This window comes from Eubalaena glacialis, chromosome 18 (assembly GCF_028564815.1).
Source record: "Eubalaena glacialis isolate mEubGla1 chromosome 18, mEubGla1.1.hap2.+ XY, whole genome shotgun sequence".
In the NCBI taxonomy this organism is placed as follows: Eukaryota; Metazoa; Chordata; class Mammalia; order Artiodactyla; family Balaenidae; genus Eubalaena; species Eubalaena glacialis.
In genome coordinates, this window is record NC_083733.1 from 50,844,372 (window position 1) to 50,872,242 (window position 27,871).

At 41.5% G+C, this 27,871-nt stretch overlaps 1 protein-coding gene and 1 pseudogene across 1 annotated transcript in view; both read left to right on the forward strand.

The window, feature by feature from the left end:
- Nucleotides 1–27,871, forward strand: part of TDRD12 (tudor domain containing 12) — an 82,631-nt gene continuing 54,760 nt past the window's right edge. Inside the window, exons 1-6 of the mRNA XM_061172803.1 lie at nucleotides 1–154; nucleotides 8,385–8,543; nucleotides 14,486–14,622; nucleotides 16,177–16,296; nucleotides 23,316–23,371; nucleotides 24,763–24,848. Of these exons, the coding sequence (XP_061028786.1) occupies nucleotides 131–154; nucleotides 8,385–8,543; nucleotides 14,486–14,622; nucleotides 16,177–16,296; nucleotides 23,316–23,371; nucleotides 24,763–24,848 (582 nt within the window). The 5' untranslated portion in view covers nucleotides 1–130. The remainder of the gene's footprint in view (nucleotides 155–8,384; nucleotides 8,544–14,485; nucleotides 14,623–16,176; nucleotides 16,297–23,315; nucleotides 23,372–24,762; nucleotides 24,849–27,871) is intronic.
- Nucleotides 2,057–2,524, forward strand: LOC133078576 (2-iminobutanoate/2-iminopropanoate deaminase-like; annotated as a pseudogene).

The window sequence follows — 27,871 nt, forward strand, 5'->3', positions numbered from 1 at the left end:
GACTCCGTTTTCGCCCCCAAAAGTTCATCTCGAGGGAGTAGCGACGGGGAGACCAGGAGCCGGGCGCGGCCGCTACGCTGCGCGTTTTTCCAGGGCGAGTCTGCCGGGTGGCCTGCGAGGCTCGGGGAAGATGCTCCAGGTCCTGGTGCTGAAGGTGAGCGAGCGCGAAGCCCTGAGCCCGGCCGTTCACCCGCTCCCCGTGCAGGGTCCGCCCCGGGTGGGGACCCGCGGGAAGGGGTGCCGGATGAGATCCCGGACGCTTAATTTCAGATAAACAACGGGAAATTTTCGTTCAAAGCTGCTCCATGCAGTATTTGGGACATACTTAGAGTAAAAAATCATTCGTTGTTTCTCCGAAATTCGGATTGAAGTAGGTGTCCTGTATCTAGAACCTCAGGGGGAGGGACGGACTCTGACCCCTTCTCCCGGTACCGGTTCGGCGCTGGGTGAGGCCCCCCCTCGCGCCCCCGGTCCGTTGACCTATTTTATTACTCTCCCCCGACGCGGGTCCTCTCCGGCCGGTCCCCACCTGCATTGGACAGGGGCGTGGGTGACCTGTATCTCTCCGAACACACGCCCGTCCCGGCTGCACTCGTGGGGACCCCTGCCCGCTCGCGCCCCAGGACTCTGGCGGCCACCCCCTCCCCACGCGGGCTCCTCGGGACTCGCGACCTTGGAGTCGGGGGCGCAGCGGGGGTTCGCCCCGGAGGGGGCCTGCAGAGCGACCCGAACTGCAGCTTCTCCTTTGAGTGAGGTGCGTGCTCCTTAATGATGCCAGAGACCGGGAAAGCACATAGTGTGTTCACGGTGTGTACTTGCAGCAAGGAGTTTACAAACCAGAGCAAAGGGGTGGGTATTGGGAAAAGGAAATATAAAGAACTTTTTGGAAAAGATCATACTTCAGTGGGCAGAGGAGAGGCATGATGGCATTTAGGAAAAAAAAAAAAAATCAACCTTCCTGCTCCTGTTTTATGTAGTTTATACCAACAGATTCACAAGCGTTTGAAGCAGCTGATTCTTACAGAGGATTTGCTCTGAGACTTTTAGGGTTTTGAGATGTAACTGGGAAGCTCCTCTCCAGCACCTTCCCTAAATAGTCTGATTTCTCCTTTAGAAAGACAGGGCTCTTCCAGGGGATATGGATGCTGCCATGTGCAAATCCATTGGGGCAGAACTTTGGAAGGAGTTGCTGGACTCTCAGTGCCTCTAACTTGGGAACCCCTTTTTTCTCAGTTGGACCCAAGAACCCTTTTCTCTACCCCCTCAGCTCTGGTCTGGCCCCACTGCCGGTTCTTACCCTGCTCACACTCAGAGCAAATTTTCTATCCAATATAGGAGTATTTCCTCAAGTGTGGTACCATTACCAGCTGTAGTTTTCCAGATTAATTTAGCTTTTACGTGGATAAATTTTTTCCCCCAAGTTTTTACCAACAGATGAATGGATAAGCAAAATGTAGTATATACATACAATGGAATATTATTCAGCCTTAAAAAGGATGGAAATTCTGATATATGCTACAACATGGATGAATCTTGAAGACATCATGTTAAGTGAAATAAACCAATTACAAAAGGAAAATACTGCATGATTCCACTTATATGAGGTTCCTAGAGCAGTCAAATTCATAAAGACAGAAAATAGAATGGTGGTTGCCAGGGGCTGGGGGGGGGGGCATGGGGAGTTACTGTTTAATGGATATAGAGTTTCAGTTTTGCAAGATGAAAAAGGTTCTGGAGATGGATGGTGATCAAGGTAGCACAACAATATGAATGTAGTTAATGCTACTGAATATGGTTAAGATGGTAAATTTTATGTGTATTTTATCACGATTAAAAATAAATTAAAAAATTTTAACAATCATGTATTTGTAATATATTTTAGAAATAAAAACATCATAACTAGCATTACAGACCTGTTAGGATGCGGCTAAGGGAAAAAAAGGTGTTGATTAAAAATATATATAAAGGAAGCAGCCCAGGCAACATGCAGTTGTGTCAGAAGTGAGGAAGGCAGAATGCAGTGAGACCCAGAAGCACTGCGGGAGAAAAGGATGTCATGTCATCCTTGATCAGAAAGGTGAGCAGCACAGGGAAAGCCCCAAGGCCATTGGTCCTGCAGTCAAGCTTTGTTAGTGGAAAGGATCACTTACATTTCAAGACAGCTAGGTATGGACCCTTCAAAGGGACAGCTTGTGCCAGGAGGGGTGACAGAAGGAGCTAAACAAGCCTTGGAAATAGGGGTGAGATTCTGAAAGCTGCAGGCTGTGACCTCAATAATGTGGTAGAAGCAGCTGTTCTGCTGGCTGAGTGTATGACTTCAGTACTGTCAGTGAAATCTACAAACAGAATGTCAGGAGTGGTTTTCCTGCTGGAGCTGCTTACCAGGTTGCTGCTTTGTTCTGAGGAGACTGGATTGAGATTGAAGCAGTAGCTGCCCAGGGACCTCTCACGACAGTATGACCAAAAGTGGGCCAAGTGCTATTTAGTCTGGAATTTTCATAACGTTTTAAAATTAACATCTTAATTTTTATAATTGATGTTGGAAAGTAAACTTGACTAAAATATCTGAAGTTATTATGCAAATACCATATACTAAGGGGAATTGAACATGAACTGATGATTAACAATGAGTCCAGTTACTGATGTTATAAATTATACTTACACCCACTCATGTTACTGAATGTGGGAAAAGAGACACTCATTCCATAGTTACCCAGATAAATGAAAGTAAAGGGAAATAACATGTAGGAAACATGAGTTACTATTCCTGAGAAATAATAAAGAACACACTTTAATTCAATTAAATCCTATTAATTTAATGATGTGAGATATTTAGTTCTCATGCCAGATAGTTGATTCTACTTTTACTTGAGTAAAAATAAAGTATTCAAGTTTGAATGGTAGAGGTAAGGAGAAGAAAGTGGACCAAAATATTATACAGATATTATTTTTCTAATGGAAATAACGTAGACATGCAGGGAAAAAAATGTGTAAGGCTGGTGACTGCAGTGTGGGCAGCATTGCCTTATGGCGTTGGCGGGAAGCAGCAGGCCCCAACTTTGGTGTAAGAGACGGGGTGGGAGGAATTGTGAGCCCATCCCTGCCTGGTAAAGCACATGGAAGAAATTGCAGCTTGAGCCACTTGTTCTTCTGGCGGGTAAAACTGAACCTGGCCTACATTTTTTAGGTTTTAGTAGCAGATTAAAAAAAAAAATTGAAACAATCTAGAAACTTCAAATTATCTATGATGCCTTAAAAATATTTTTAAACATCTTTCCCCATCTTAATATTTTGAAGATTTTCAAACTCGAAAACAAGTTACAAAAACAATATTGAGAATAACCATATACTCTATACCTAGAGTCGACAATTGTTAACATCTTGTCATATTTGCATATTTCTTAATAATATATGTATATAAAATTGTTGACTTCTTTTGCCTAACCATTTGAGAATTAGTTGTAAACTCTAAATACTTATGCGTATGTTTCCTAAGAACAAAGACTTTCGCTTACATAACCACAATATAATTATCACACTTGAGAAATGTAACGTTGATACACTAATATAAAATCCATACTCAAATTTCTCCAACTGTACCAATAATGTATTCTGTAACTTGTTTTCTCTGATCCAGGATCCAATAAAAAAATTATACATTGCATTTAATTGTCATGGCCTTTTATTCCCCTTGAATTTGGGTCAGTTCTCTGGCTTTTTTGTATCTTTGATGTCATTGAAATTTATGAAGAGTAAGGGCAGTTGCTTCGCAAAATACCCTTCAAGCTGGATTTATCTGTTTCCTCATGATTGTGTTCAGGTTAAACATTTTTAGTAAAATACTGCATAGGTGATGCCATGTCAGAAGACAAGAAGCTTTTAAAAAAAATCATTACTTTTGATGAAAAATAATTTAAAAATCCAACTTTTATTAGGAAATACTCTAGACATACAAAAAAGTATAGAAAATATTATAAACACCTGGACATCTATCACCTAGCTTTGCCAGATTTTAACATTTTGCCATATTTGCTTCATATCTTTTTTAACCATAAACTATTTTATTGTTTTTAATGTAGAGTTCTGTAATATTTTGAAAAATGCATAGTCATGTAATCACCACCACAGTCAAAATACAGAGCAGTTCCATCACCCCCCAAAATTGCCTTGTGGTCCTTTGTAGTCATTCCTTTCCCCCACCTCTAGTCCTTGGCAACCACTGATTTGTCTTCTGTCCCTATTAGTTTTGCCTTTTTCCAAAATGTCATAAAAATGGGATTGTGCATATGGAATCATACAGTAGTATGTAGCCTTTGAGTGTGGCTGCTTTGACTTACTGTAATGCATTGGAGGCTCATCTGTGTTGTGGCACTTGTTAGGAGTGAGTAGTATTCCGTTGTATGGACATGTGACAATTTGTTTATACAGTCACCAGTTGAAGGCCATTTGAGTTGTTTCCAGTTGAGGGAGATTATAAATAAAGCTGCTAGGAACTTTGCATACAGGTTTTTGTGTGAATACAAGTTTTTATTTCATGGGTAAATCAGTAGGATTACCTGTATGTTTAATTTTATGAGAAACTTTTTCAAAGTAACTGTACCACTTTACATTTCCATCAGCAGTGCTCTACATCCTCACCAGCACTTGATATTGTCAGTTTTATACATTTTAGCCATTCTAGTAGGTGTTTACTGGTATCTCATTGTGGTTTTAATTTTAATTTCCCTAATGACAAATGTGTTAATCATGTTTCCAGGTGTTTGTTTGCCCATCCTTCCATCTTTTTTTGTCAAGTATCTGTTCAGATCTGCCCATTCTTCTAACTTGGTGGTTTGTTTTCTTATTATTGACTTTGTAGAGTTCTTTATGTATATTGGATAAAGTTCTTTGTTGAATATGTGATTTGTAAATATTTTCTCCACGTTGGTGGCTTATCTCTTCCTTCTCTAAACAATGTCTTTCAAAGAGCTGAAGTTTTAAATTTGGATTAAGTCCAGTTTATCAATTTTTGCTTATACGAATTATACTTTTGGTGTTTTATCTAAGAAATCTTTGCCTAACCACAGTCACAAAGATTCCCCCCATGTATTCCTCAAACATTTTTTATAGTCTTATATTTTACATTTAGATAAATGATCCATGTGAGTTAATTTTTGTATGGAAAAAAATCCAAGGAATGGATCGAGGTTCATTTTTTTGCATATATCTAATTGTTCCAGCATCATTTGTTGAAAAAACTATCCTCCTTCCATTGAATTGCCTTTGTGCCTTTATTGAAAATCACTTGACTACACATGCGTGACTCTGTTCCTGTTGTGTTGATTTATGTATCTGTGCTTTCTCCAGTACCACACAGTTCTGATTACTGCAGCTTTATATTAAGTCTTGAAATCAGATAGTGTGTCTTCCAACTATGTTGTTCTTTTTCAGAATTATACGGGCTATTCTAGTTCCTTTGCCCTTCCAATAAGAATTTCATGAATAGTTTGTTGATTTCACAACTCCTGCTGGAATTGAGTCCTTTTTATAGACCATTTTGGGGAAAATCAAAATCTTAACATTCCATGAACATAGTATATTTGCATTACAGGCCTTCTTTGATTTATTTCACCAGTGTTTTGTACCTTTTAGCATGCAAATTGTTCATTTTTTTGTTAGATTTATTCCTAAGTAATTCCTGCTTTTTGGTGCTATTGCAAACAGTACTGTTTTTAAAATTTAAATTTCCAATTTTTATTGCTGGAATATAGACATGCAGTTGAATTTATTATATGACCTTTTACCCTGGAATCTTGCTACAGTCACTTATTAGTTCTAGTATATTTTTTGTAGACTTCTTAGAATTTTCTGCGTAGATATTCTTATTGTGAATAGAGACACTTTTCTTTCTTCTTTTCCCATTTTCCTGACAATCTTTTCTTACTGTACTGGCTAGGACCTCCAGCACAATGTTGAGTAGGAGTGGTAAGCACACCACTAATATATTTTTTATTTTGTTTGTTTCACTTTTTGGTTCTAGAATTACCCTTTTCCAAAGGTTATTTTTTTTTAATAGTTTCCATTTCTTACGTGAAATTCTCCTTTTTAAAAAACAAACTCACTATAGCCATCTTATCCTTAAGTTTTTGAACATGGTATTTATAATAGCTGCTTTTAAGTCCTTGCCTGTTCACTTCAACATCCGGGCAGTCTTGGGTTCACTTTCTGTTGGCTGTTTTTTGCCTTGGCTGTGCACTGCATTCTCATTTCTTTGCCTGTCTAGTATTGTTCATGCTACACTGTGGGTTGTGGTGATTGGGAACTACTGTGTGCTCTGTCAGCGCTTTGGGAGGCTTGGTTTATAGTTCTTTGGAGACCTCTTGATTTTGCCCTTGTTGACAGAGCACATTCTCTTTGTCCTGCAACATGGTCTTTACTCCTCGGGCCTGGCACTGCAGGGGTTCTCAGGGAGCCTGAGGTGTTTGCTGAGCCTCCTTAACTCCTGCTCCAAACTCCGTTTTCCTGTGATGAGTGTCAAACAGAATCAAAGCCGGACATTGGTTAAAGCAGTGAAAACAGATTGTATTCAGTGTCTGGTGATGTAAGGGAGGGAGCTGAGTTCCGTTCCAATTTGTGTGGAGGTGACCGGACGTTTTAAAGGGAGAGTGAGGAGGACGAGGGGAGGGGCTCCAGTGGAAAATGACAGAGGGTGGGTCAGTGTCACTGTGGTGGGGCAGCTGTGTCCGCCGCCTCGGGGGCCAGGCTTCTGAATTCCCGCAGAGACTGGGAGGCCGGGGCCCTGTCCTTCTAGATGGTTACATCCCAAAGGAATTGGTTATCAGGTCCTTGAGAAGGAATACTCCAGAGTGGTAGGAGATACATACACATCCCAAAGGGATAGGTAGGCTCCACAACTGAGGCCCTTTTCAGTAAGTTCTGTGACAAGGGAAGGTTAAGGGCCTGTGTCAGGTGTTGGCTGGGACAAAAGTAGTTCTTTCTCAGGCAGGCATTGTAGAGGGGACATGGCCTTATGCTGTGAGTTTGGGTGGCCTCTTAGTGCAGAGGTTTGGGCAGTCACTCTGTGCCCAGAGTCCTGCAGTTCTCGTGGGCAGAAGCTGAAACTGTATTTCCATCAGCCTCCCGACTCTGGCTTCTCCCAGGACTCCCTGGAGTCTCACCGTGCAGTTCAGGCTCTGCCGAGGATTTGAGGGGTTTTGTGTGCAGACTTCAGGGCTCTCGCCTCTGTGGCTCAGCATTTCTCCCCTTCATGTACAGCTGCTCTGGCAGCCCCAGACTCTGTTCTCTGGTTTCTCAAGCCACAAACAGGGTGGCTTCTGCTTCAGTTGTGTTCTGCACCCCCAGGACTGGGGCTGTTTTCAGGGGAAAAGCTGTTTATGAACATGGGTCTCACCCAGCCATGTTGCCTCCCTTCAAGGATTGAATCTCCCACCTGCTTTTGGTCACTCTTCAGTGCCTTCAGGTTGTCATTTTCTTTTTTTCCAGGGTTTATCATTGTTACTTGCAGGTGGGTTAGTCCATATGAACCACTCTGCCATTACTGGAACCAGAATGGCCAGCTGTTCTTTTTTCCAACGATTTATTATAAAAATGTTCAAACATTCAGAAAAATAGAATGCTTTTGTACTCCTGTCACCTGGTATCTGGGATCCAAAATCTTGGGATGTCATTGCTTTTAGGCCCTCTCAGTAGACAGGAAATACAGTACATTTGAAAAATCATGAGCTCTTACTGATATTTTCAATTCAAATTTAACTTTTCATTTTATATTTGTATTGTTTCTCTAATGATGAAAATCTTGGTTTCTAATAACACTAATAGATAATAAGGTACATTCAGAGAAGTCTTTCATCCCTCTTCCTTCTACCCCATTCCTGGCTTCCTCTGTAGGTAATAATTTGTATGTTTTTGGTTTATCTGCCATTTCTTTATTTTAACATGAGCAGAATGTGCATACATTCACATTTCCCTCTCTTTCTTATGAAAGACATAGAGTACAAAAAACGCTGTTCTGAACCTTGCTTTTGTATTTTGTTATGGGTATTTTGAAAGTACAGATCAAGGGCATTGATCTCTGTTTGCTTTTTCAGTCACAGCACATGATTCTAAATTACATATTATTGGTTATGTGTTTTATCTTTGCATCTTTTATCGTTTTTCCGAGTTTTATTGAAGTATAATTGACATATGACATTATATAAGTTTAAGGTATACAAGGTGATAGTTTGAGGGTCTTTTATCTTCTATCTGACCATTTAAGACAGAACTACTTGTCAAGAATTTGTTAGAGTACTTAAATTTGAAACAGTTACTGTGATTCTAAGGTTTATTATTTTATGGTTCCACTTTTAAATCATGCATTGTTTTGTCTTTTAAAAATTTTACAGATCGAAGATCCAGGTTGCTTCTGGGTTATTATAAAAGGACGTAGTCCCTTTTTAGATCATGAAGTTGACTATCAAAAACTAAATAGTGCCATGAATGACTTCTATAGCAGCATGTGTCAAGATTTAGAAATGAAACCACTAATGTTGGAAGAAGGGCAGGTATGTATCTAAATGTGCTTTAAACAACATGTCTTGAAATACTACTCAAAATGTAGACTGTTTTAGCAACTCATGATAAAAACTTTTAGAGTATTTCAACTGCTTATGATCATTGCCTTGTGTTAGGTTCATTTGGTTGCATAAGAGTAGGGCTAGTCATGGAAAGTGACAGTTGTTGTATCAGGTTCACATGGGGCAAGAGGAGATGGAGTGTCATCTAAATTCAGGCATAGAGCCATCGTCCTGGGGCTGGGAACCAGAGGATCATTCTAGATCCGTCACAGGGACCTTAGCAGAGGGAGCATGGGGGTTTCCAGTCTAGGGCCAGTGCCTCCCTTTTGGTTGCTTGTGACTTTGACCAACTCGTGTTTTATTTTCCTTACTCCACATTGTGGCCCCTCCTTCCTTTCCTGCACCCTCAGCTCTGTGCCCATTGTCTGCTTCTCTCTGCAGGTTAGTCATTTCTCAGAAGAATTTGAATTTTTATAACAGTGTGATAGGAAAAGATTTATAAACTATGAGAAAAATTAGAAATGATTTGAATTCCTCAGCCCACCCTAAATAATCATTAATAACATTATTTTTGGGGCTTCCCTGGTGGTGCAGTGGTTGAGAATCTGCCTGCCAATGCAGGGGACACGGGTTCGAGCCCTGGGCTGGGAAGATCCCACATGCCGCGGAGCAGCTGGGCCCGTGAGCCACAACTACTGAGCCTGCGCGTCTGGAGCCTGTGCTCCGCAACAAGAGAGGCCGCGATAGTGAGAGGCCTGCGCTCCGCGATGAAGAGTGGCCCCCGCTTGCCACAACTAGAGAAAGCCCTCGCACAGAAAAGAAGACCCACCACAGCCATAAATAAATAAATAAAAATTTTTTAAAAAAACCATTATTTTTTCCATGCCATTTACTTGTTTGTTTGTTTTTTTTTTAAATTTATTTATTTTATTTTTGGCTGCGTTGGGTCTTTGTTGCTGCACGTGGGCTTTCTCCAGTTGTGGTGAGTGGGGGCTACTCTTCGTTGCAGAGCACGGGCTTTAGGCGTACGGGCTTCAGTAGTTGTGGCGTGTGAGCTCAGTAGTTATGGCTCACAGGCTCTAGAGTGCAGGCTCAGTAGTTGTGGCGCACAGGCTTAGTTGCTCCGCGGCATGTGGGATCTTCCCGGACCAGGGATCGAACCCATGTCCCCTGCATTGGCAGGTGGATTCTTAACCACTGAGCCACCAGGGAAGTCCACCGTTTACTTGTTGAAGAAACGAAACCAAGTAAGTTGTCCTTTTAAAATATTCCACGTTCTGTATAGCCTGGTTGCTTCCTTGTGGTGGTGGTGAACTTTTCCCTTCATCCCCTATATTTCCTGCAGACTGATAAATATAAAGCTTTGATTACATTTATAGTCACTTTTTTTCCCCAAGAATGACTGGTGCTGTGAGGTTCCTCTTGTATTGAATTGGGAGAGAATCTCACTTTTGGTGATGCTGAGGTTGACCGCTGCATTCAGATGGCGGCAGCCTAAGTGCCCCCTGTGGTTCCCATCAGCTAGTAATACTATCCAGTGACCACCACCGCCCAAATCAGCTCTTTCATTTATGCTTGCAAAATGGTCATTTTCACATTGCTTCTGCATTCATGAGCTGGAATTCTTCCATAGAGAACTTTCCCTCATCTGTTAGAACTGTTTGGCTTCCTGAAGTAATACTGGAAAGGTGGAAAAATTGCTTGATTCTTTCCCTTATTAATTTTCCTGTGCCTAGTTATCTACATTTACATCTAGAGGTTTGTTTTGTTTTTCTCTCCTTGTTATTTTTAAGTACTATATTGAACTCATGGCTTTTAATGTATTCATCAGTTGTAATCATTTTTCTTGATGCTTAAATTATCTCTTTATTGGCTAGAGGAAGCCCTAGTATACCACCTTTTCAAAGTTAACTGACTGTGTGAATTATTAGCTACAGGTTTCTTTGACTTAAGCATGAAACAGAAATACCCTCCATCCTTTGGCACAATTTCTCTTGAATTATTTGAGTCCTGAATTATGTGAGGCTCTCAAGAACACATCCCTTGCAGAATAGCTGCCCTGTGTTTTCCAACTTCAGTTCCCAAGGACAGAGATCTCCACTGTCCCACTTCTTCCCTGTTGGGCACAGCTCTCCCCGCTGAGCCACTTTATAAGCCTGTGGTCAGCATATGGTTTGCCTGTCTGTGGCCTGGCAGTCCCATGGGACAGTCAGGATGCCAAGCACTGTCACTCTAGCAGGGCAGTTTCCCTAAAAGGGGGCTGCAGGTATTTATGCAGTCATTCACTGAGTAGTTTCTGAAGACATAGTACCTGCCAAGCACTGTTCTAGGTGCTGGGAATATGGCAGTAAACAAAAAGACAAAAATCCGCTTCATCATGGCACTGACGTCCAGTTGTGGCTGATAACAAACAAATGTTAGAGGGTGGTAAACAGGCATGGGAAGCAGAACTGGGAAGATGAGCCTGGGGTTGTGATTTTGTGTTGTCCTGGCACGTGATTGACAATTATTTGTATGTTTTGTTTTCTGATTTAAGAAGGTAAAGCAATGCATTTTCCTTATTTCACTTCCTAAAAATTCTCCTTAGTTAAGAAGTCAAAGTGATTGTAGTAAGAAAACCAATGAAATAGAATTCAGGTGCCCTGTGTTCTTGTTTTCCCAATAAGCAGTGTTTAGCTTGGGGTGATCCAGCCTCCTTGGATCTTTAAAGTAAAAGGTATGAGATGATGTTGAGAGTACCTTTTAGTTCTCTCATTATTGACTAGAGATTTTTAATTTAATTTTTAAAATTTTTATTGTAGTATGGTTGATTTACATTATGTTAGTTGCAGGTGTACAACAAAGTGAATCTGTTATACATACATCCACTCTTTTTTAGATTCTTTTCCCATATAGGCCATTATAGAGTATTGAGTAGAGTTCTCTGTGCTATACAGTAGGTCTTTATTAGTTATCTATTTTATATATAGTAGTGGGTATATGTTAATCCCAGTCTTCCAACTTATCCCTCCACCCCCCCCCAACTTACTCCCTGGTAACCATAAGTTTATTTTCTACATCTATAACTCTATTTCTGTTTTGTAGGTAAGTACATTGGTACTCTTTTTTTGGATTCCACATAAAAGTGATATCATGTGATATTTGTCTTTCTCTGTCTGATTTACTTCACTCAGTATGACAATCTCTAGGTCCATCCATGTTGCTGCAAATGGCATTATTTCATTCTTTTTTACGGCTGAGTAATATTACATTGTGTATGTATACCACATCATCTTTATCCATTCCTCTGTCGGTGGACATTTAGGTTGCGTCCACATCCTGGCTCAATATTGAGCTCAATAAAATAGTGCTGCAATGAACATTGGGGTGCATGTGTCTTTTCGAATTATGGTTTTCTCCGGATATATGCCCAGGGATTGCTGGATCATATGGTAGTTCTATTTTTAGTTTTTTAAGGAACCTCCATACTGTTCTCCATAGTGGCCATACCAGTTTACATTCCCACCGACAGTGTAGGAGGGTTCCCTTTTCTCCACACCCCCTCCAGCGTTTATTGTTTGTAGATTTTTTGATGATGGCCATTCTTACCGGTGTGAGGTGATACTTCATTGCAGTTTTGATTTGCATTTCTCTAATAATTAGTGATGTTGAGCATCTTTTCATGTGCTTTTTAACTGTCTATATGTCTTCTTTGGAGAGATGTCTATTTAGGTCTTCTAACCCACTTTTTATTGGGTTGGGTTTTTTTTTTGCTATTGAGCTGCATGAGCTGTTTTGTATATTTTGGAGATTAATCCTTTGTCAGTTGCTTCATTTGCAGATATTGGGTTGGCCAAAAGGTTCATTCATTTTTTTCCTAAGATGGCTCTAATAGTGCTTAGTCGTCTTTAACTTCATTCAAAACAATTTTGTTAGATTGTATTGTGACAGCTGTCATATCAGCGTGCATTTAAAAAAAATAATCAAAATTGGTGAATTTTTGTGTAGCCATTTTAATATTGAAGATGGAAGAAAAAAAGCAACATTTTCAGCATATTATGCTTTATTGTTTCAAGAAAGGTAAAAATGCAACTGAAACGCAAAAAAAAGATTTTGTGCAGTTCATGGAGAAGGTGCTGTGACTGATTGAACGTGTCAAAAATGGTTTGTGAAGTTTCGTGCTGGAGATTTCTCACTGGACGATGCTCCACGGTTGGGTAGACCAGTTGAAGTTGATAGCGATCAAATCGAGACATTGATTGAGAACAATGAACGTCATACCACGTGGGAGATAGCTGACATACTCAAAATATCCAACTCAAGTGTTGAAAATCATTTGCACCAGCTTGGTTATGTTAATCACTTTGATGTTTGGGTTCCACGTAAGTTAAGCGAAAAAAAAACCTTCTTGACCGTATTTCCGTATCCATTCTCTACTGAAACGTATTGAAAATGTTCCGTTTTTTAAACAAATTGTGATAGGCGATGAAAAGTGGATACTGCATAATAATGTGGAATGGAAGAGATCGTGGGGCGAGGGAGATGAATCACCACGAACCACACCAAAGGCTGGTCTTCATCCAAAGAAGGTGATGTTGTGTATATGGTGGGATTGGAAGGGAGTCCTCTATTATGAGCTCCTGCCGGAAAACCAAACGATTAATTCCAACAAGTACTGCTCCCAATTAGACCAACTGAAAGCAGCACTCGACAAAAAGCATCCAGAATTAGTCAACAGAAAACTCATAATCTTCCATCAGGATAACGCAAAGACTGCATGTTTCTTTCATGACCAGGCAAAAACTATTACAGCTTGGCTGGGAAGTTCTCATTCATCCGCCATATGCACCAGACACTGCACCTCCAGATTTCCATTTATTTAGGTCTTTACAATATTCTCTTAATGGAAAAATGTTCAATTCTCTGAACGACTGTAAAAGGCACCTGGAACAGTTCTTTGCTCAAAAGGATAAAAAGTTTTGGGAAGATGGAATTATGAAGTTGCCTGAAAAATCACAAAAGGTAGTGGAACCAAAGGGTGAATACGTTGTTCAATAAAGTTCTTGGAGAAAATGAAAAATGTGTCTCTTATTTTTACTTAAAAACTGAAGGAACTTCTTGGCCAACCCAATATTTTTCTCCCATTCTGAGGGTTGTCTTTTTGTTTTGTTTATGGTTTCCTCTGCTGTGCAAAAGCTTTTAAGTTTAATTAGGTCTCATTTGTTTATTTTTGTTTTTATTTTCATTACTATAGGGGGTGCTTTGAAAAAGACCTTGCTGTTGTTTATGTCAAGAGTGTTCTGCCTATGTTTTCCTCTAAGAGTTTTATAGTATCTGGCTTTACATTTAGGTCTTTAATCCATTTTGAGTTTATTTTTGTGAATGGTGTTAGGGAGTGTTCTAATTTCACTCTTTTACATGTAGCTGTCCAGTTTTCCCAACACCACTTATTGAAAAGACTGTCTTTTCTCCATTGTATAGTCTTGCCTCCTTTGTCAAAGATCAGGTGACCATAGGTGTGTGGGTTTGTCTCTGGACTTTCTATCCTGTTTCATTGATATATATTTCTGTGTTTGTGCCAGTACCATACTGTTTTGATTACTGTGGCTTTGTAGTATAGTCTGAAGTCAGGGAGCCTGATTCTTCCATCTCCATTTTTCTTTCTCAAAATTGCTTTGGCTATTCATGGTCTTTTGTATTTCCATACAAATTGTAGGTTTTTTTGTTCTAATTCTGTGAAAAATGTCATTGGTAATTTGATAGGGATTGCATTGAATCTGTAGATTGCTTTGGGCAGTATAGTCATTTTCACAATATTGATTCTTCCAATCCAAGAACGTGGTATATCTCTCCATCTGTTTGTGTCACTTTTGATTTCTTTCATTAGTGTCTTACAATTTTCTGAGTATGACTAGAGGTTTTAACACTGAAGTTTTCTTTTTATTTTGTAGGTTTGTGTGGTTTATTGTGAGGAACTGAAGTGCTGGTGCAGGGCTGTAATTAAGTCAATAGTGTCTTCAGCAGACCATTACCTCACAGAGTGTTTCCTTGTGGATTTTGCCAAGTACATTCCAGTGAAATCCAAAAAGTATGTATGTATTATTTTTTTTGTCTTATGCTCTTTAGGGGACAAATGTCAGTTTCAAGGAGAATGTCAATTTTCAAAGTAAGGGGCGAGAGCTTCAAGAAGGGAAGACTTGCAGGTTCCGGTTTTACAAGCAGTGAATGTAAGAGCAGGTGCTCAGGATGAGGACTCAGCAGGCGGCTCCGGCCCTCCTTCTGCCTTCCTTCCTAGAAAGTGCAGGTGCTCTCCGTCAGCTGCTCTCCTGGCCTGGCGTGGCATGTCCCCTGAGTTTGCTCAGGTGATGGAATGGGTCCTTCGGGTTGCCTGGCTACCAGGAGGCAGAGAGAAACTCTTCTTGTTGCCACAGAGGGGATGGTTTGCTGGCACAGCCTCGGATTGCAGAGAGCTGAGTGTGTGTCCCTCGTTGTCCTGCTTAACAGAGTGAGGGTGTGACTGTCACAGAAGACGGGAGGCCGTTCAGAGTGACCCTCAATGACTCCAGGACCACACACCACGGTTCCCTAGAAAACACTGTCAGCAAGTCAGTCTTGGTGTTTGTGGTAATTTTTTCATGGTTTCCTATCCCAGAGTCAGAGGATATCAGTTTAATAAATAATAAATAATAAACATGAGGACCCTTCTTCCGAAAGAGAAAGAGCAGTCCGAGCTGCAGGGGAGGTGGGTGCCCTGATGGGGAGTCTGTGTCAGGGAGCCGCTCCCACAGCGGGGCTGGCAGGTCTTCATGGAAAAGGAGGTGCCTTTCCAGCTTGTGGTTCTGCACCCTTATAACCATAGTGGTTATTAAAAATAACATCGTATTTAATGGTTTGGAGAGATTTCCTCTTAGTATTTGGAGTTTTAAGTTTAGTTTGTTTTGGGCAAGAGAGTCGTATGATTAGAGCAGGGAGACCCGGAGGGGCGGTTAGGGCAGCCGCCTTTTCTAAACTGTCCATGACCGAGGTGGCCAGGCTGCCCACACATGGCCCCTGAGAACCTGTTGATGTCGAAACCATATGTTCAAGTGCTCTGTTGTTTGCCTGAAGGAGAATGGAAATAAAAACGCTGAGCAACTTATGAAACCTCAGTCCATCAGCTCTTTTGTGCAAAGTTGACAAATACTAATTCTTAAAACATCTGCTTATTTACAGAAGCTTCAAGGTAATTCTGGTCGTGTATTGAAATTGCTATTTTAAAAAATAGAATTTGCTTCCAGGTTTGTTCGTTATTACCCAGTGTTTCTCAATCTAAGGAGACAGTGTTTTTCTAATGCCTCCCTGCCCCCATGCCATGAAATTTTAACGCCAAAGATTACTGAGTATCTTTTATGTACTATATGTATATCTGTGCTTTATACATAAAAAAGTAAGATTTTTCTCAGCCCCCAAGAACCAGTTTTCACCTTGCTGGGCAAATGTCTCCAAGCACTTGCTGCTGTTGGTGGCTATAATAGAAACAGAAATAATCAGGTTTTGTGTGTTTTGTTTCATGTTAAGTATTTTAATTATGTAGGTGTACTTTAAAGAAATATGTTATATATAATTTTTTTAATCATGGAACTGTTTGTGTTTCACTGTTAAGCATCCGAGTTGCAGTAGAAACTTTTATGCGGCTTCCCTACAGAGCAAAAAAATTCAGACTATACTGCACAAAACCTGTCACATTGCACATTGACTTCTGTGAAGACAGCACTGAGATTGTGTAAGTACAGCTTCTAACATATGCTGAATCATTAGTAAAAATCTTAAATTGAGTGTATGATGTTTATGTGAAATCAGATCCTCTTGAGAAGTGCTAAGCGATTTCAAAGGTCTCTTTGTCCTTCAGGAGGTGTCTTCTGAGTCACTGTGTCAAACCTGGCCATGTAGCCCCATCTCCAGAGGCTGTGGTGTGAGGGGGTTAGAGTATGGTCTGAGCTCTGAGCTATTCGGCTTCTTAACTTACAAAAAGGGATAAATTAAGTGTAAAGAGAAACATTTATACATCGGATCATGGAGCATTAAAAAAAAAGTCCATCACTGATGAAAGAAATTAAAGATGATACAAATAGATGGAGAGATATACCATGTTCTTGGATTGGAAGAATCAACATTGTGAAAATGACTCTGCTACCCAAAGCAATCTACAGATTCAATGCAATCCCTATCAAACTACCACTGGCATTTTTCACAGAACTAGAACCAAAAATTTCACAATTTGTATGGAAACACAAAAGACCCCGAATAGCCAAAGCAATGTTGAGAACGAAAAATGGAGCTGGAGGAATCAGGCTCCCTGACTTCAGACTATATTACAAAGCTACAGTAATCAAGACAGTTTGGTACTGGCACAAAAACAGAAATATAGATCAATGGAACAGGATAGAAAGCCCAGAGATAAGCCCACGCACATATGGTCACCTTATCTTTGATAAAGGAGGCAAGCATATACAGTGGAGAAAAGACAGCCTCTTCAATAAGTGGTGCTGGGAAAATTGGACAGGTACATGTAAAAGTATGAAATTAGAACACTCCCTGACACCATACACAAAAATAAACTCAAAATGGATTAAAGACCTAAGTGTAAGGCCAGACACTATCAAACTCTTAGAGGAAAACATAGGCAGAACACTCTATGACATAAATCACAGCAAGATCCTTTTTGACCCAGCTCCTAGAGAAATGGAAATAAAAACACAAATAAACAAATGGGACCTAATGAAACTTAAAAGCTTTTGCACAGCAAAGGAAACCATAAACAAGACCAAAAGACAACCCTCAGAATGGGAGAAAATATTTGCAAATGAAGCAACTGACAAAGGATTAATCTCCAAGATTTACAAGCAGCTCATGCAGCTCAATAACAAAAAAACAAACAACCCAATCCAAAAATGGGCAGAAGACCTAAATAGACATTTCTCCAAAGAAGATATACAGATTGCCAACAGACACATGAAAGAATGCTCAACATCATTAATCATTAGAGAAATGCAAATCAAAACTACAATGAGGTATCATCTCACACCGGTCAGAATGGCCATCATCAAAAAATCTACAAACAATAAATGCTGGAGAGGGTGTGGAGAAAAGGGAACACTCTTGCACTGTTGGTGGGAATGTAAATTGATACAGCCACTATGGAGAACAGTATGGAGGTTCCTTAAAAAACTACAAATAGAACTACCATACGACCCAGCAGTCCCACTACTGGGCATATACCCTGAGAAAACCATAATTCAGAAAGAGTCATGTACCAAAATATTCATTGCAGCTCTGTTTACAATAGCCAGGACATGGAAGCAACCTAGGTGTCCATCATCGGATGAATGGATAAAGAAAATGTGGCACATATATACAATAGAATATTACTCAGCCATAAAAAGAAATGAAATGGAGGTATTTGTAGTGAGGTGGATGGAGTTAGAGTCTGTCATACAGAGTGAAGTAAATCAGAAAGAGAAAAAGAAACACAGTATGCTAACACATATATATGGAATCTAAGGGAAAAAAAAAAAAAAAAAGGGTCATGAAGAACCTAGTGGCAAGACGGGAATAAAGACACAGACCTGGGCTTCCCTGGTGGCACAGTGGTTGAGAGTCTGCCTGCCAATGCAGGGGACACGGGTTCGAGCCCTGGTCTGGGAAGATCCCACATGCCACGGAGCAACTAGGCCCGTGAGCCACAACTACTGAGCCTGTGCGTCTGGAGCCTGTGCCCCGCAACAAGAGAGGCCGCGACAGTGAAAGGCCCGCGCACCGCAATGAAGAGTGGCCCCCGCTTGCCGCAACTAGAGAAAGCCCTCGCACAGAAACGAAGACCCAACACAGCCAAAAATAAATAAATAAATAAATAAAATTAAAAAAAAAAAAAAAAAAGACACAGACCTACTAGAGAATGGACTTGAGGATATGGGGCGGGGGAGGGGTGAGATGTGACAGGGTGAGAGAGTGTCATGGACATATATACACTACCAAATGTAAAATAGATAGCTAGTGGGAAGCAGTCGCATAGCACAGGGAGATCAGCTCGGTGCTTTGTGACCACCTAGAGGGGTGGGATAGGGAGGTGGGAGGGAGGGAGATGCAAGAGGGAAGAGATATGGGAACATATATATATGTATAACTGATTCATTTTGTTATAAAGCAGAAACTAACGCACCATTGTAAGGCAATTATACTTCAATAAAGATGTTTAAAAAAAAAAAAAAAAAAAGTCCATGACATCCTTCTCCAGCCCCATTTCCTCCCTCCCTCCCTCCTGGGAGGCCTCTGTGACCTGTTCAGGCTCTGAACTTGCAGACCTTTTTCAGTGCTTTTATACATATTCACATGCGTGGAGCTTTTAATGAAAATTAGAACACACTGTCTTATTGGCAAATTTAACTTAAGAATGTATTGAGTTGGCCAAAAAGTGCCTTTGGTTTTTAAGTAAAAATAAGGGACACATTTTTCATTTTCGCGAAGAGCTTTATTGAACAACATATTTACCCTTTTGTTCCACTACCTTCTGCCATTTTTCAGGCAACTTCATAATTCCATCTTCCCAAAACTTTTATCTTTTTGAGCAAAGAACTGTTCCAGGTGCCTTTTACAGTCATCCAGGGAACTGAAATTTTTTCCATTAAGAGAATTTTGTAAAGACCTAAATAAATGGAAATCTGAAGGTGCAGTGTCTGGTGTATACGGCGGATGAATCAGAACTTCCCAGCCAAGCTGTAACAGTTTTTGCCTGGTCATCAAATATACATGCAGTCTTTGTGTTATCCTGATGGAAGATTATGCATTTGGGACTTCCCTGGTGGCACAGTGGTTAAGAATCCACCTGCCGGTGCAGCGGACACAGGTTCGATCCCTCGTCCAGGAAGATCCCACATGCTGCGGAGGAACTAAGCCCATGTGCCACAGCTACTGAGCCTGTGAGCCACAGCTACTGAGCCCACATGCCACAACTACTGAAGCTGGCGCACCTAGAGCCCTGTGCTCCGCAACAAGAGAAGCCACCGCAATGAGAAGCCCGCACACCGCAACGAAGAGTAGCTCCCGCTCGCCAGAACTAGAGAAAGCCCCCGTGCAGCAACGAAGACCCAGTGCAGCCAAAAGTAAAGATAAATAAATTTTTTTTTAAAAAAGTGGAAGCCAAATGTTTAAAAAAAAAAAGTAGAGAATCGTATGCAGAAATATGGTCAAGAAGATATTTTTCGCTTAACTTATGTGGAACCCAAACATCAAAGCGCTTAACATAACCAAGCTGGTGCAAATGATTTTCAGCGCTTGATTTGGATATTTTGAGTGTGTCGGCTATCTCCCACATGGTATAACATTGATTGTTCTCAATCACTGTCTCGATTTGATCGCTATCTACTTCACCTGGTGAAGAAGGTGAAGTTGCCCGACCATGGAGCATCGTCCAGTGAGAAATCTCCAGCACGAAACTTCGCAAACCACTTTTGACACATTCGATCAGTCACAGCACCTTCTCCATGCACTGCACAAATCTTTTTTTGCGTTTCAGTTGCATTTTTACCTTTCTTGAAATAATAAAGCATAATATGCTGAAAATGTTGCTTTTTTCTTCCATCTTCAATATTAAAATGGCTACACAAAAATTCACCAAAAAATTTTGATTTTTTTTTTTAAATGCACGCTGATATGACAGCTGTCACAATACAATCTAACAAAATTGTTTCGAATGAAGTTAAACACAATTAAGTGCTACTAGAGCCATCTTATGGAAAAAAAGAACAAACCTTTTGGCCAGCCTAGTATTTTGAAGTTCTTTGCCAGTACACGTATTCCCTTCTACTTTCAGTCGTTTTCCTGGGTGAATACAGTTTGCATACTTGCTGTCTTTAACCACTCCTCTCTTGATAGCCAGCTAGATTGTTACCAAACCATTTTGCACTGTACATTCTCATAAGAATATAGGTAAATCAAAATGAGATATATGTAGAAATGTATACATGCATGCATGCACATGTGTACACATGTATCACACACACACACACACACACACACACACACACACACACACACCCCTGTCTAGTAATTTGACCACATTGCCAATGTTTGTACAGGATGGGTCCCTGCATGGGGCAGTGCTGTGTCGGGGTTCTGCCTGTGATCTTTGCTGTCTTGAATGAGTACTACCTGAGGTCCTGGGGGTAGCCCCATCCTCCGCCTCCAACACTGTGGCTTTGTGGGAGAAGAAGCTATGGGAAGCAGCACGATTTTGATTCAACTTGCACGTCCCGGTGATGTTGCATTCTAAGTTCTCTCTGAACTTGAAAGCTGCCTCTCTTATGGATGCTTTTGTGGGATCTGTGGAGACCCTCCCATCTCCATGCCCCCAACCCTCATCACCTGTAGCTCCCTTGGGATGATGAATGCATCACTCTTGCGGCTGCCTCGGAATCCACACTAATAAGCCAGCTGATCTCTGCTGAGGCCGCTGCTCCGCCAGGCTGCCCAGCAGCGCCTGCCCCCTTCCTGTCCCTCTTGCAGAGCAGCCAGCTCTCTGTGCCCAGCTCTTCCTCAGAGGCAGACCCCCGTCTTTCTCACGCCCCCTCTGCATTACCCCGTTCCCAGTGTCACCACAGTGCTCCCCAGGGGCCTTCCCAGCCTTGGACACACCCAACCCTAGGAGACCCTCAGTGTAGGCGAAGAAGGGCTTCAGGTAAGTGATCTTACTGGGTTTTGATCACCTTCTTTGATGTTGCTGGTTTTGTGTTTGCGCCTCATCTGGAATGTCTGTCTTAACATGTGTATTACAGTTTTTGTTAAATTGCCCTTCCAAAGGACTAGCGGTCTATACTCCCATCACTGGGTATAGAAAGTGCTGCTTTCCCCACACAACGCAGAACATCATCAGCCTTTTTAACTTCTGCTTGTTTGCCGGACAATGCTATTTTGTTTTAAGTTGTGTTTTTCTGACTTGTGAAGTTGGGTATCTCTTCACGTAGTTAGTGTGTGTGTTTGTGTGCACGCCTGTGTTGAGAGAGAGACACACATACACAGACACACAGACTAATTGATTAACCTGTGACAGACTTGTTGACTTGTTCATAGACTAGATTGATTTTTCTCTTGGGCCTTTTCCTTATTAGGAATCTACTACATTTTGTTAAAAAACAAAAAGCTTATTAGGTAATTTTTTGTATAGCAAGGTTTTCAAACCACTGTATTCGTTTGTTTGTTTGTTTATACCTCCCTTCGGAAACCCTTTGTGATTCTCTTGAAGTAATGTGCTTAGTATCTTAGTAAAAATAAAAATAACAGGGCTGAGTGCTTTATGTACATTACCTCATTTGATCTTTGAAACAACCCTTGGAGGATGGTGATGGCATCTCTGATACATAAAACCAGTGGAGAAACATAAAACATATCACTCCAACCTTACTTTATTTTATTTTTGTTCCATGCTTCCAAATACTGGTTTTTCATGATCTTCCACTGCCTATAGCTCCTCCTGCAATTTTCTTTCCAAAGCATAGTGTGACTCGGACTCCAGTTTGGGAGTGTGGTGTGTGTGTGTGTGTGTGTGTGTGTGTGTGTGTTTTAACACACCACCAAGCAATTAATGCAGCTTAACCTGACATAGCATCAGATCCCACAGGTTAAGGGCTCCACCCTACAAGACCTCCCCCAGCCCCCCCCAACTTCAGATGCCAGTTTCAAGTCTGGGTTGTCACCTGTGCTTCTGACTGGGATGGCTATAAATGAGAGGTTCCCTTCTTGGGTTTGATGAATTTGCTCACAGAACTCAGAAACACTTTACTTACTAGATTACCAGTTTAGTATAAAAGATATAACTCAGGAGCAGCCAGATGGAAGAGATGCACAGGGCAAGGTGTGGGGAGAGGCGCTTCCTTCCCTCTCCAGGCACACCTGTCCCCCACATCTCCACGTGTTCACCAGCCCAGAAGCTCCCAACCTAGGCCATTTTTGGTGTTTATGGAGGCTTCATTACCTAGCCATGACTGATTAAATCTTTGGCCATTGGCAATTGATTCAACCTCCAGCCCCTTTCTCCTACCTGGAGGTCAGGTTGGTGGGACTGAAAGTTCCAACCCTCTAATCACAAGGTTGGTTCCCCTGGCAACCAGCCCCCATTCTTAAGTTACCTTGGTGCTTTCCACTTGTCACCTTGTCACTCTCATCACTGAGCTCTGTGCCAGAAACAGGGACAATGACAAAATACATATTTCTTATCATAAATCACAGTATCACACATAGGAAAGGACAAGATGATAGGGAGAAATGGGACACGGTGAAAGGGGTACCACGAGACAGTAGTGGCTGCGTTTCCCACAGCCACTTTTAGAATGTTGGTTTAACCAACACGTGTGGAGCCCTCACTCTGTGCCAGCCTGTGCTGAGCAGTCCTCACTCAGGGTCCCTGTCCTGGGAAGCTAGCGTTCTGGCTGGGAGACAGGTGTCGCAGGTAATGGGATGATGGTGTTGGGACAGATGATGCCGTGGAGGTGGGCACGGTAGCTCAGGAAGCCCCAGAAAGGGGCCCATTCTCAGCGAGTCTCTGCACTGGCACAGGCGGGCATGGAAGAGAAGTCTGCTGCGGGGTGCAGCTGGGATCATCACCCCCAGGCCAGAGCCAGACTCCCCGTTACCTGCATCATATGTTCAACGTGTAATATCAGAAACATCCAGTGTATAATTTACTAAATGATGTTAGCGTACTGGCCTCAGCTTTTTACTTAATGAAGTTGCCTCTGTTCTCTGTTCCAGACCTGCCAAGAAGTGGGACAGTGCAGCTATTCGGTACTTTCAGAACATCCTAAAAGGTGAGGCAAGTGCATGATCACTGCAGCCTGCTCTGAACTGACGCCTTCTGTTGATGAGGGGGTTTGAGATGTGCGTGCTTAGCTGTTTGACCCCCTTTGTGGGGTTCATAAGTGACCTGGAGCTTTTTCCACCCCAAGTGTCACAATGACTCTGCACCCCTGGAATTTTTGGGGTGGATGTGGGCATCAGTAATTGACAGGTGAAATCAGGAAGGAGCTATGTGGGTGAGGACCCTTACACAATAATAATGCCTGTCTCTTAGTTTGCATAGAAGCTGCAGCACTGCAAAATAAATGTACGTGCATTTCATTGAACCAACAGTTGGTGAAAAGCCTAACTTCTTTTTAGCGAGCAAGGGGTAGTAAATGGATACTTACTGTGTGATTGCCGTCATTGCTAATGAAGATGTGTAGAATGTCTCAGTGCCTATTTAGTGTGCTCTTTTTATTTTATATCCTTGGCTGTAAAATAGACTCTCATTTGTGACATCTGTCCTAACCCCTGGCAGTCTGAGCCAAATAACTGTGCCGAATTCCAGGGCTGTTCTGAGGAGTAGTGAGTTTGCATTGCCTGGGGTGCTGGCCCCTCTCCTCCACTGCCCCACTGTCCGGGTAAAGGAGCAACCAGAGGCGTTGCACCTGGGAGAAATGGGAGGGAGGGGCGCCTCTGGTTTTGTAGCTTGGGCCCTTGTGAGCCCACAGGGGGCCCGGGAGACACAGGTTTGGAGGAGGCAGAGTGCTTGGGTTGAATACCATCCTGCTACGTCTGCATAGCCTCCTCACCTGTAAAATGATAACAGTGCTTACCCAAAGTGTTGTGGTAAGAGTGAAATGAAATACCTTTGTAAAGGACAGAGCAGAGTGCCTGTTGGTGCCCATACATGGAGCTGCTCTGTGGGGCATTTGGAGGGGTGGAATGGACTCAGGTGAAAGACTGTGACCGGGCACGTGGGTTTGGGAGTCACTGGAAAAGAAGAGAGGGCCCAGAACTGTGCTCGAGGTGCTGTCACAGGGTGGCAGGAGGAGGATGGCGGGCTGAGGGGGACAGAGGACACATGGCTGACTTCGTGCTGGGAGAGCCTGCACCTTGCCTTGCCCAGTGCCAGACCCCTTCTGCGGGAGGAAGCTGTTGAATGTTGTGGCACTGGGTAATCGTGAGTGGTTAGCAGAGATTAATAGGTGAGAAATAGTCATAGTTGTTTAAAGCATACTTTTTTTTTTTTTTTTTTTGGCCTCGCGGTGTGGCATGCGGGATCTTAGTTCCCTGACCAGGGATCGAACCCGCACCCCCTGCAGTGGAAGCGTGGAATCCTAACCGCTGGGCCACCAGGGAAGTCCCTCAAGCATACTTTTAATATCAGCTACTTTATGTTTTGATTTATGCTATTTAGCAGCTACCCAGGTGGAAGCCAAATTGTGTGCTGTGGAAGAAGATACTTTTGAGGTTTTCCTTTATGTAACTACAAAAAATGAAAAGGTAAGTGAAAGAATTATATTCTTAAAATATTATTTAAAATGCTTATTTTAATAAAACAGTACACACCTAGGAAAACAATGTCATTCACACAGCATATAAATTTTCTTAATCTTTCAAGGTCTGGCTTAGATCAGAAGTTAGCCAGGACTGTTTTTCTTCTTTTAATACTTTAAAAAATTACTTTAGTATTTTATTTAGACAGCATTTTATTTAGTAATGGACAAGAAATTATTCCTATAGCGAAGAGTGTGAAATGTTATTTTCTTGTAAGAGGACGTAATTTTCTTGAATACACACATTTGGTGTGGTTTTAGTTCCCTGCTTTTTCCCTTCCATAATTTTCTCATTGTATAAACTATGCTCACTGTAAAGAATTCAGATACCATAAGTAGAAAGGAAGTGGGCCTCACCTGTGAGCCCCCTCTTTCCTCCACCCAGTTATTAGCTGTTCACCTTTGGCTGGCTGCCCTTTATGAAGGGTGGTATGAGGACGCAGCAGCTCTGTACCTTGTGTGGAGGTGGATAGAGCTGCAGATCTAGGGCTGCTCAGGGCCCACAGAGGGCATCTAAAACCTGTTATTTATTTTAAAACTTTGTTTTGGAACAATTTTACACTTACAGACAAGATGCCAAAATAGTGCAGAGATTTTTGTATGTGCTTTACCTGGGTTCTCCTAACGTTAACCATAGAAACAAGTAGTACAGTGATTAAAACCAGAAAATTTGCACTGATAAAATATAATTTTAAAAAATCTACAGACCTTATTTGAATTTTGCCGGTTTTTCCACTAATTTCCTCTCTCTGGTTTCAGATCTGATCTCAGATCCCACATTGCATCTGACTGTCAAATCTCCTTAGTCTCCTCCAATCTGTGACAGTTGTCTTTCCTCCTATTTTAAGACCTTGTCACTTCTGAAGAGTACTGGCCAGTTATTTTGTAGAATGTTACTCAATTTGGCTTTATTTGATGTTTTCTCATGATTAGCTTGAGTTGTTGCATGCTTTTAGCAAGAATGCTACAGAAGTGATGCCCGTCTCAGTACGTCAGAGCAGGGGTTATGATGTTGATAATGTTTTATTATTTGTCATCTTAATCATGATCACCTGGTTAGGGTGGTGTCTGCTAGGTTTTTCCTCAACAGAGTTACTGTTTATTCCTTTTTGAAATTATTAAGTATCTTATGGGGAGATACTTGGAGACCATGCAGATAGCCATCAATGACTCTTGTCTGCAAAACTTATTTCTGTGGTGTTTGCCCATTTCCATCATGCCTTCTGCATTTTTAATTGGTATCTATGAGGAAGAACTGACCCTTCTTCCCATTTATTAATTGATTCAATAATTTATCTTAGTATAGACTCTTTGGATATTTATTTTACTCTGAGGATATAATCCACCATTATCATTATTTTCCTGCTCAAGTTGTTGCAGATTTAGTTGTTAGGAGCTTCTTCAAAGTGGCTGATGTGTCCTTTCTACGTGCCCCATCATAGTTGAAAACTCTTACTTTCTGGTACCACGGGATGCTCCAGGCTAATTTTGTCCTTTTCCAATCCCAGCCCTAGAATCAGCCACTTCTCCAAGAAGTGGTTCCTTTTATTGAAGAATGGTCTTCAGATATTAAGATCAGGGCACTAGGTGTGCTCATTATTACTACTGGGGTGTCATTGATTGCAGGCCCTCTCAGCAGACAGATAGGAAAGACATGTATGTACGTTAACCCACTTACACAAACATTTACACCACACGTTACAGAATTTTTTTCTGGTGATGAGAACTTTTAAGATTTACTCTTAGTAACTTTCAAATATGCAATACAGTATTATTAACTATAGCCACCATGCTGTACATTATATGCCTGTGACTTATTTATTTTATAATTGGAAGTTTTCACCTTCTGACTCCCTTCACCCAGTTCATCACCTTCCCCCCATATTCCCCCCCACCCCAGCTCTGGCAACCACCAATCTGTTCTCTGTATCTATGAGCTTAGGTTTTTTTTTTTGTTTATTTTGTTTTCTTTTGGTTTTAGATTCCACATACCAGTGGAGATTATATAGCATTTGTCTTTCTCTGACTTATTTCACTTAGCATAATGTCCTTAAGGTATTGTCACAAATGGAAAGATTTTGGGTTTTTTTGTGGCCAAATCATATTCCATTGGGTATATGTATATACAGCACATTTTTTTTTAACATCTTTATTGGAGTATAATTGCTTTACAATGGTGTGTTAGTTTCTGCTTTATAACAAAGTGAATCAGTTATACATATACATATGTCCCCATATCTCCTCCCTCTTGCATCTCCCTCCCTGCCACCCTCCCTATCCCACCCCTCTAGGCGGTCACAAAGCACCGAGCTGATCTCCCTGTGCTGTGTGGCTGCTTCCCACTAGCTATATATTTTACGTTTACACCACATTTTTTTTATCCATTCATCCACCCATGAAAGCTTAGATTATTTCCATTAACTTGGCTATTGTAAATAATGTTGCAGTGAACATGGGGATGCATGTATCTTTTCAAGTGAATGTTTTCATTTTCTTCAGATAAATAGCCAGAAGTGGAATTGCTAGATTGTATGGTAGTTCTATTTTTAATTTCTAGAGGAATCTCCATGCTGTTTTCCATAGTGAGTATACCAACTTACATTCCCACCATAAGGGTTCCTTTTTCTCCACATACTTGCCAGCACTTGGTGTTTCTTTTTAACAACAGCCATTCTGACAGATGTGAAGTGTTACCTCACTGTGTTTATTTATTTATTTATTTATTTAATTTATTTACTTTTGGTTGCCTTGGGTTTTTGTTGCTGCACGCGGGCTTTCTCTAGTTGCGGCGAGCGGGGGCTACTCTTCGTTGCAGTGCGTGGGCTTCTCACTGCGGTGGCTTCTCTTGTTGCGGAGCACAGGCTCCAGGCGCGTGGGCTTCAGTAGTTGTGGCTCACAGGCTCTAGAGCGCAGGTTCTAGTTGTGGCGCACGGGCTTAGTTGCTCCACAGCATGTGGGATCTTCCCGGAC